Source organism: Anastrepha obliqua, chromosome 3, assembly GCF_027943255.1.
Source record: "Anastrepha obliqua isolate idAnaObli1 chromosome 3, idAnaObli1_1.0, whole genome shotgun sequence".
Lineage (NCBI taxonomy): Eukaryota > Metazoa > Arthropoda > Insecta > Diptera > Tephritidae > Anastrepha > Anastrepha obliqua.
Genome location: NC_072894.1, coordinates 54,715,223 through 54,726,078, shown reverse-complemented (window position 1 = coordinate 54,726,078; position 10,856 = coordinate 54,715,223). Strand labels below are relative to the sequence as shown.

Genomic DNA, 10,856 nt, shown 5'->3' with positions numbered 1-10,856 from the left:
CCCGGGTAACCTTTGGTTGTGTATGTACAATATGGGTACCAAATGAAAGCTGTTGTTAAGTTCTTTAATACGGGGTAATTTTCATACCTATTGATGACTAGGGTCTCGAAATATATACCAAAACGCACATTGTTAAGTAAGTATTGAAAATGGGTTTCGTAAAGTTTGGTTGTAATTCGGAGCACTGGCAACGGGTACAACGTTCTTTTGAATCAGCCTTTTAACGCTTGGGGCGGAACTGAACTGTCAAATTGACAGTGTGAGTTACAATGTGTCAATATTTCTTTCTGATTTGGATGCCATAAGGAAAAAACGTAAGTGCAACATGTAAAAATTGTTTGTGAATTTTTTTGGAGTGGATTTTGGAACAGTGAATAATTTCTTACGAAATTTGAGAATTTAATGTGAAATTCGAATGTTCAAATGAAATTATGTGTTCGTGGAAAACACAATTTTTTTCGTTTTTTTTTTTTTGAAAAATATAAATGGATAATGGTTAAAAAAGCTCCAATGCTTAATAAAACATATAAATTGAAACGAAAAATTCATGGATGATCAGGAAAAAAGACGATTGTTTATTCATATGCGTTGATTTGAAATTTAAAAACAATCTTCTTTTTTCCTGATTTTCAATTTATATTTTATATTTACTCAAAAACAAATAGAAAAACAAAAAATATTGTTTATGCCAAAGCGCTTGAATAAAGAATAAAGAAATAAATAATATGAAAATCATATATTTTCTGTTCTAAACCATATCTATTCTATTTTAGTGTGCCCAGCGAAGGGGGCCGGGTTTGCTAGTCCTTCATAAACTGTAGACCCCTTACTGCATATGCCAATAAACAGATAATGAATTCACATTCAAACTAACGCAAATCTGTTGGTAACTTTGTAAAGATGTTCCAGAATTTACTTTCCTCCTTTATGGTCAAAATTGCGTGTTCAGCTAAGACTAATTAAGTAAACTAAAATATAGACAATTATCAACTTCAAATATTGCCTACATTTCTAATTTCATACACTCATACATGTGCATACTTACAGTCACTCACACCTTATTTGATACAGATACGATTTGTTTGTAAAGTGTTCTATATTTTATAATATGTTGTGAAAATGGAAGAACAGAGTATGACATGTTATTTATTTTGTTTTATTTCATTTGCCAATATAAAATAAAAAAAGGTTTACACTCTTTTCTTTATAATGCACAAAACAACAACAACAAAAAATACATACAGAGGATTCAGCCGAAGCTTAAATTTGTATTCTTAGGCGGTAGATAATCATGAGTTAGTTTTGAAGCATTTCACAAAAGCAATGCCGCATCGTAAAATAGCTGAAATTGTACATTTAAGTTCGTCAACAGTTCAGCACATTATTGAACGCTTAATGGGTGAAAATCATCATATATAAGGAGCGACAGGTCCGAAATAAAACTTTCACAGAGAAATAGTGCGCCAAGTGAAGAAAAATCCAGCAAAAAGCGCTCCAAAGTTAGCTGGAATGGCCAACAAGGATTTAGGTAAAACTTGCCATTCGGAAACTATTCGAAAAGTACTGAGGGAAGCAAATTTAAATGGTAATGAAAGCCCGTAATAAACCTCTCGTAAGTGCGAGGGATAGAAGTAAGAGATTGCGGTTTGCGAGCGACCATCTAAATAAGACTCCAGCATTTTGGAGAACCGTACCTGTGGTAAAAATAAACTTATTTGGAACAGGCATTTTATATGGCGCGAGGCCAAAACGGAGCACAAAATTTCCGAGCTACTATAAAACACGACGGTGGCAACGTTACAAGCATGCCTTCAAATCGAGTTGGAACTTTGATCTTTATCGAAGAGACAATGAACAAATATGTTTATTTAAGACTTCTGCAAGAGAATTTGGTTCAAAGCGCTAGAAAATTACAAATTGAAAATGATTTTCACTTTTAGCAATATAACGACCCTCACCTCAAGTCACAAGTAATACAAAGATGATGAATACATAAATGTTCCAACCTTGTTGAAACTCCTGCACATTCATCGGATTTGAACGCCATCGAAAATTTGTGTTCGGATTTCCATAACAAATCTTACCTTAAAAAGGCAATATTTTAAGAGTGGAACCAAATTAGTCCAGAATGCGCAAACAAATTGGTTGACTCCATGCCACGTAGACTTCAAGCTGTAATTGATAATAAAAGATACCCAAAAAAGTACTAAATATCTTAAAATTATGAAAATTAGAAATAAACAGTTGCTCGTTTTCAACTATATATCATTTAAGGTGTGACGTGAATTCTCACGATTTGTTTTTTTTTTTTCAACGCAATGAAATGAGCGAACACTTTTCATATTCTGCGTTGAAAAATGAAATAAAACAAAATAAATAAAATATTTTCATACTTTGTTTTTCCATTTTCAATGAAATATAGAAACCTTGACAAACAAATCGTATCTGTATCAAATAGGGTGTGAGTGACTGTATATCGTACAAACCAATTCATTATAACCGTACATACTCACCTGCAGACAACCATATTTGAATTCGATATCTAAAAAATTATACTCCTTCGCATGAGCTGGCCGTTGTGGAATTGCCGTAGTTTGCTGTTGATAGCTCTGTGGGTCGTTGCCTGCTGCATTCGATGCCATGGCAATGTTTACACAAGTTTTTGATTCCTGGAAATAAAGCAGAATGATAAATATATTCGATTAACGAAAAGTCAAAAAGTTCCAAAATGTCGACATACTTATCATATATTAGAAAATATATTTACATACATAAGTAAGATTTCTAATTTTTTATTCCGTAAATAGTCACTGCAAGCCATTCTGCGCTTTAAGTAAAGGAATTGAAATGTACTAAATTTGCCACTGAATTGTAGCTGTGACGCGCTTTCAGCGATGCTGTAACGTATTCAGCTAATACTGCATGCTTTCAAACAACCGTGGCTACATGTTTATGTACTTATATACGAGTACACGCAACTATAGTTTAGGCTTAACCATGTATTTAAATACACAAAATTCCATTGAATAGTTGTTGTATCTAACCGCGTTTACTCACTTTCAGAACGCGGTCAATCCTTGCTAATCTAACAAAAAATGTTACAGGGTCCGGCACTCGAAGTGTAACCAATTAAAAAGGTCATAAATTTAGTTTGGAAAATTACTTTTATTCAATTCAAAGTAAAAAATATGTGAAACTACATTGTTGCGAAATTCGTTCATAATTTTGCATTCACGCTTGTTGCGAAATTCATTCACTTAAAAATTTACATTCACGCTTGTTGCGAAAAGTGCGATGGCAACCCATCGCACTCATCTGTTTCTCATTTCCTCATTTCCCACAAATGTCAAATTCATTCTTTTTGATTTCTACATTGTTCGAGTTCACAGGCGCCGCAAGCGAACAAAATATTGAAACCTACAACTACCAGGACTTGAATATTGTTTAATTTGCGGGCCGCCAATTGACGGAACAACATTCTGAAATATTTTATTCGGAAACAAATATTTTTCTTCTTTGGATTCTGAAGTTCCCTTGGCCATCGAAGTTCGGAAATGGAAGACGCCGAACATATTAGCGTACTTATGGAAGGCAGTGAAATACCACCGGCGGCGACCATTGGTGAGGCTGACAAGCCTAGCAACGACACAGCAACTGGAATTGGATCGACATTCACAGCTGGTAATGCACCGTATTGTCACGCATCAACGCCCACTACTCACCCTTCGACATTTACAGTACCGGGCGTGAACAACGCATCCATGATAACATCAGTTCATGGAACTCAACCGCACTACATGGTATATAGCACCAGTGCACCGCTATTTCAAACCGCGGCAGTCAATGCATTTACAAGCACGTGTGTGCCCGGCATTGCTAATGGTGCCATACCTAACCTCACTTCGGCTGTCATGCCTTGTAGCGCGCTAACCTATCCAACGTTCGGCAATACATTTCGGCCATTTTGTTCACAGACGAATATGCATAGCCGCGTGGCACCACCACCGAATACTTCTGTTTTCATGCAGCCGAACATTATGCCATCGTGTAACCAAACGCGCGACCCCTCTTATAATGTTTTCAGCCAATATAGCACATCCGACGTCAATTTAACACCAACGCAGATTTCCAGCAGGCAAGTGATAACCAAGGATTTACCGACCTTTTCCGGCAGGCCTGAGGACTGGCCCCTATTCATCACGAATTACGAGCAGTCTACCGAGCGATGTGGCTTCACCGATCAAGAAAACCTGATCAGACTACAAAAGTGTTTAAAGGGACCAGCTCTCGAAGCGGTGCGTGGTAGGTTAATGATGCCAGCAACAGTAGGTCTGGCAATCAACACATTGAGAATGCTTTATGGTAGGCCTGACATTATTCATCAAACAATGCAGATGAAATTGAGACAAGAGCCAGCAGTTAGGGCCGATAAATTGGAAACGCTCATAGCATTTTCACTTGCAGTGCAAAACTATCGCGCTACGATCCAGGCGGTAGGCCTGGCCGATTATTTAAACGATCCTGTGTTGCTTAATGACTTGATAGCCAAATTGAAAAGCGATCTAAGGCTCAATTGGGGCGGCTATCGTATGTCGCTCGGTCGCGTCGACATTGCGGTGTTTGACGATTGGCTTTTCGGACTTGCTACATGCGCGAGTCAAGTAACAAGATGTGAGCCACCCACAACCACAGCTGCCTTTGAAAATATTGAAGTAAAGAAAGGCCGCAATTCCCACAAGGCGAGAATTTTAGTTCATGAAGTTATCGGAAAAAATGTAGAGGTAAACGCGAAGGTGACTATATGCCCAAAGTGTGGCGCCAACCATAAGCTGTCAGACTGTGCAGAATTTACTGCGCTCTCCCGAAGTGATCGATGGCTGTTTGTACGAGAGAAAAAACTTTGCTTACGCTGTTTCAATTCTCACTATGTTCGCCGATGCAATCTGAAGAATAGGTGTGGGGTTGACGGCTGCCAGATGGCACACAACGCTCTTCTGCATACGCCTGTTCCCGTTAAGAGCAACGTCGGTCATGAGCAAACGGCGCTATACCACGAACGATTCAGGCTCACCAAAGGAGAAGCAGAACTCGCTATTCAGGTACGTCGCCGTTACTGTTCGTAGCGCATCCAAATCTGTTGACACCTATGCACTCATCGACGAAGGCGCGTCTTGTACTTTAATTGAGAATGAGCTTGCAGATTACCTTGAATTGGACGGGCCGTCCGAGGCGTTGTGTCTGCGATGGACTAACGAAATTACTCAAAGCGAAAATAACTCCAAGTTTGTAAGTTTTGAGATCGCATCGACACAGTTGGGCTCTCCAAACTACGTGTTAAGAGGTGTACGCACTATTGCTCATTTAGGCCTGCCTGTTCAAACATTGGACCGCGATACCATGGAGAAGCATGCCCATCTCAGAGGTCTACCTATACTACCATATAACGGTGCTAGGGCTCGGATTCTTATTGGAGTCGACAACGCGAAAGTCTGTGTGCCAATTGAAGTTAAGGAGAGTAGCACCTCCAACCTGATTGCCGCTAGATGCCGGCTGGGATGGACCGTTTATGGTCGAGACACACCTGAACACGCAGTGATGCCCCGCGTGCTCCACATCTGCAGCTGTGATCCTACGGGCAGGGACCGAATGGACGAACAGATGAAGGCTTATTTTGCTATCGACGCTATCGGTGGCTATGCGCCAGCTAAACCGCTTCGGTCAAAGGATGATGAACGTGCTTTACAACTGATGGAAAAATTCACCAAGTTTCTGCCGACAGAGAAGAGGTGGGAAACAAGATTGCTATGGAAACAAGACGTCGTCGATTTACCCGATTCACTTCCTATGGCGCGCCGTCGACTAATGTGCTTGGAATCCAAGATGAAGCGGGATCCTGAACTCCACCGTTTTATCGTCGACAACATTGACGATTACAAGAAAAAGGGTTACATACGCAAATTGGAGTCGCTCGAAACATCGATAGGTGGCAGATCGTGGTACCTTCCCATATTCACGGTGCTCAACGTTAACAAAAACAAAACTAGATTGGTATGGGACGCTGCAGCCAAAGCTGGAAATACTGCACTTAACAACATGCTGTTAAAAGGACCTGATCAGCTAAACTCGATGATGGGTATTCTTCTTCGCTTCCGCGAAAGGCCCTTTGCAATATGCGGAGATTTACGCGAGATGTTTCACCAAATTAAGGTAGCCAAAGAGGACCAAGTGGCGCAGAAGTTTTTATGGCGCGACGGTGAGTCTAATCGGCAGCCAGATGTATATGCCATGTGTGTGTTGACTTTCGGCGCTTCGTGTTCTCCTTCGCTAGCGAACTACGTAAAAAACCAAAATGCACAACGTTTTTCCGAGAATTATCCCGAAGCTGTACAAGCCATTATAAATAACACTTTCGTCGATGATTGGCTTCAGAGTGCAGACAATGAGGAAGAGTTATCGCGTTTGGCTACTGTTGTTCGCTGGATCCATAACGAAGGAGGTTTCGAGATGCGAAACTGGGTATCCAATTCCAAGAAAACTTTGACTGCACTCTCCGCTAACAGGACGCTGCTATCCAGATGTTTTGAGGAGCCTGAAGCTACTATCGAAAAGGTGCTTGGAATGTGGTGGTTACCAGCGTCGGATGAGCTTACCTTTGTGGAAAAGTTTCCTAAAGAAGTTTTTGATGAGCACACATTTCCATCGAAGCGACAAGTTTTGCGTACAATCATGAAAATATTCGATCCCCTTGGACTGCTCGGGTATGTCATCATACAAGCAAAAATCATCCTACAGGACATCTGGCGTTCAGGTGTTAATTGGGACGAGCCTATCAGAGAGGATGATCGCAGTAACTGGTGGAACTGGTTGAAAAGAATTTCTTCGATAAACAACGTCAAAATTCCTCGGTGCTACTTACTTTCCAGCTGTAGCCAGAGTAACCAGTTGCACATTTTCGTGGATGCAAGTATCAACGCTTATGCTGCTGTGGCGTATTTACGTGCTGAAGTTGGTAACGCGGTGAACTGTTCATTGCTGGCTTCGAAGACAAGGGTCACACCATTGAAGCCCATTTCAATACCGAGGTTGGAGTTAATGGCAGCAGTTCTGGGTCTGCGGTTGGCAATTTTTATAGGCAAGCAACTTTCTGTTCAGGTGAGCCGTAGAATTTTTTGGACAGATTCGAAAAACGTGATATGCTGGGTGCGTTCAGATGCAAGAAAGTTCCACCAATTTGTTGCGTTACGTGTCGGCGAAATTCTTGAGGGTTCCAGCGCTAAAGAGTGGAGGTGGTTGCCATCTTCTGAAAACATCGCTGATGAGGGCACAAAATGGTCCGACGTTCGCAATTTTGACGACAATGCACGCTGGTTTCGAGGGCCAAAGTTCTTAGCCCAGCTCGAATCTAGTTGGCCTGTAGGGGAGCTAGTAGGCACTACATCAGAGCTGCATCACATAAGTACAAGTACACCGCTGTCCCCTACCCTGTCAGTAATTTCTCCAGACGTACGAAGGTTTAGCACATGGGAGAGACTGCTTTCCACACAACAAATTGTTTTGCGTTTCCTGCGCCGGATCTTGAAGTTTACGCCACGTTCGCTACTAAAACTTTTCGAATTGCGCGATATTGAAGCAGCAGAGCAAATTCTTATTGCCGTAAGCCAAGAAAATGCTTTTAACGAAGAAGTCAAAAGCCTACAACACGGTCAAAATATTCAACGGCAGTCTGCTATATATAAATGGTCGCCGTATCTGGACGAGGTCGGGATTCTTCGCGTGAAAGGTCGAATCGACTTCTTAGAAGGAGTAGCAGTCGATGTGAAGCGACCTGTAATACTGCCGAAAAATCATACAGTAAGAAAATTTCACCACCATCATAATGAGATTATTGTCAATGAGATGCGCCAGCGATACTGCGTCGGTGCTTTGCGATCGATGGTAAAAGAGTGCGCCAAAAGATGCCAAATGTGTCGCAATCGTAAAGCTAAGCCGCAACCAACCTCAAATGGGAAGTCTACCTGTAGAATGACTGTCACCATTTACAAGGCCATTCACGTTTAAAGGAGTGGACTATTTTGGCCCTATCGACGTAGCTGTTGGCCGGCGGCGTGAAAAACGTTGGGGCGTGTTATTTACGTGCCTGACGAGTCGTGCCGTTCACATCGAGATCGCAGCGTCGTTGTCGACGGAGACATTGCTGCTAATGTTGAAGTTGTTCGTGTGCCGCAGAGGAGTCCCGAAGCGCATTGTGTCGGACAACGGCACAAATTTTCGTGGTGCCAGCCGAGCACTTATCAGCGAGATAGAAAGGGTGTCATCCGATGACCTAGAGAGAAGACATCCCCAAATCGAGTGGTCCTTCATTCCGCCCTCGGCTCCTCACATGGGTGGGGCATGGGAGCGAATGATACAGTCAACAAAATCAATTTTAATGGATATTACGCACGAAGCAATACTACGTGAAGAAGTTCTAAGGGCTACTTTAGCGGACATTGAAAATATTCTTAATTCAAGACCTCTGACATATGTGCCCTTGGAGACTGCAGACGACGACGCACTTACGCCCAATCACTTTTTGTTAGGAAACTCAAGCGGAATTCGCGAATCAGGTTGTGATGATGGCAGTGGGCCAGCTCTCCGTCGATGCTTTCGAATTTCAAACCAGCTAGCTAACCAATTCTGGAAGCGTTGGATCCAAGAATATCTTCCGTGCCTTACTAGACGTTCTAAGTGGTTCCACCCGCCGATTCGACTTATCGAAATAAACGACGTCGTGGTCATCGTTGACAACAAGCGAAAAGAAACTCATGGCCGAAAGGGATAGTTATAGATCTCCACCGTGGAAAGGACGGAGAGGCTCGTAGCGCTGTGGTGAAACTAGCAAACGGTCTGTGCAGCCGACCCGTAATTAAATTAGCAAAACTCGATGTCACTAGTCACAATTGAATTGGTAAATTTCATACTAGAATTCGTAGGAAATTTACGAGAGGGGGTATGTTGCGAAATTTGTTCATAATTTTGCATTCACGCTTGTTGCGAAATTCATTCATTTAACAATTTTACATTCACGCTTGTTGCGAAATTCATTCACTTAAAAATTTACATTCACGCTTGTTGCGAAAAGTGCGATGGCAACCCATCGCACTCATCTGTTTCTCATTTCCTCATTTCCCACAAATGTCAAATTCATTCTTTTTGATTTCTACATTGTTCGAGCTCACAGGCGCTGCAAGCGAACAAAATATTGAAACCTACAACTACCAGGACTTGAATATTGTTTAATTTGCGGGCCGCCAATTGACGGAACAACATACAGGGTTGGCCATATTAAACTGACCCATTGAGTAACCCTATAACTTTTTACTGTAATTTGAAATCTAAGGTTTACGTCAACAAGCCAAAGACACTAGGCGCACTTAAGGCCAATATCCGACGGGAAATAGCCGCCATACCGGCCGAGACGCTGGCCAAAACTATGGAAAACGCCGAAAAACGGGCACATTACGCAATACGAGCTAAGGGCGACCACTTGCGCGATATCATATTCAAAAAGTGATGTAAACGAATCTCCTTGAACTAAATTAAATGTTTTTCACAATGAAACACAAAAAAATGTTTCTTTTTCCATATTTTTTTAATAATCACATGGGTCAGTTTAAGATGGCCAACCCTGTACATATCCAAATACGTGCTAAGGGCGACCACTTGCGCGATATCATATTCAAAAAGTGATGTAAACGAATCTCCTTGAACTAAATTAAATGTTTTTCACAATGAAACACAAAAAAATGTTTCCTTTTCCATATTTTTTTAATAATCACATGGGTCAGTTTAATATGGCCAACCCTGTACATAATACAAAATTAAGAATCAATGTACTTTTGCTCGATATGACCACATTTTGCCTTGACTATGATCTTGAGACGGTCCAAAAACGAATCGCAAGCTGCCCGAATGTGACTTGCAGCCATTTTGGCCCACTCGTGGACAATGGCTGTTTTCAGCGCCTCGAGACTGGTGAATCTTTTAGTTCGGACCTTGCTCTCAAAAATGGTCGGATTCGCGTCTGGTGAATTTGAGAGCCATTGTGCGGACTTTGCTACGAACAATCGCTGGATGCGATGCCCGTGCATCAGCTGCGCGAGCGGTCTGAAGTTGGTTACACTTCGAGTGCCAGACCCTGTATGTATCACTGTTACTCACTTGACAACTCGGGATAAAGAAATGTTATAAGACAATTTCAAGCACTATTGCTATAAAAAATATATTTTCCACAAATAATACTCAAATATTTTAAATGGCCGACTTAAACCGCATGCTAAATGCATTTTTGTAGCTACCAGGCCTTCACGGTTTTCAAGAAGTAAGTTCAACCATTGACCAAATTTTCGTACTAAGGCGGATATTGGAAAAGTCTCGAGAATACGACAAGACGACGTATCATCTTTTCATAGATTTCAAAGCAGCTTACAGCAGCATAACTCGAAACTAGATCTTGTCAGAAAAGGCTGAGCCCGGTATTCTCGATAATCGACTATGCGCAATGTAAGGAAAGGCGTAAGAGTTCAAGGCGATGAGTCACGGGAGTTCGCCACCATGAACGGGCTCCCGCAAGAGTATGGTTTCTCATGTCTACTCCTTAATATTGCGCTTGAAAAGGTTATCAGAGATTCAGGCGTAAACACAAAGGTAACTATTTTATTTAAATCGGTTCAGTTGCTGGCATACGTGGACGACATTAGCAGTACTACATCCTCACTGGCTAGCGCTTTTTTCAACTTCGTCGGACTCTGTCAGACATAATGTGGGTCAAATACTCACCGTCGGTGGTTATGGTTTCGAAATAAAAAATGGATTTA

The 10,856-nt window shown here is 41.6% G+C and overlaps 1 protein-coding gene across 1 annotated transcript; it reads left to right on the top strand.

The window, feature by feature from the left end:
- The first annotated feature begins 3,554 nt into the window (after positions 1–3,554).
- Positions 3,555–8,058, top strand: LOC129242005 (uncharacterized). The gene is made up of 2 exons (XM_054878569.1): positions 3,555–4,879; positions 4,950–8,058. Exons 1-2 carry the CDS (start codon positions 3,555–3,557, stop codon positions 8,056–8,058), a joined length of 4,434 nt encoding a protein of 1,477 aa, XP_054734544.1.
- The last annotated feature ends 2,798 nt before the right edge of the window (positions 8,059–10,856 follow it).

Excerpts from the sequence above, each read along its gene's own strand:
- LOC129242005 (XM_054878569.1), top strand. The coding sequence starts at position 3,555 with ATGGAAGACGCCGAACATATTAGCGTACTTATGGAAGGCAGTGAAATA. Across the intron at positions 4,880-4,949 it reads TCCCGAAGTGATCGATGGCT|AATAGGTGTGGGGTTGACGG; the intron begins GTTTGTACGAGA and ends TGCAATCTGAAG.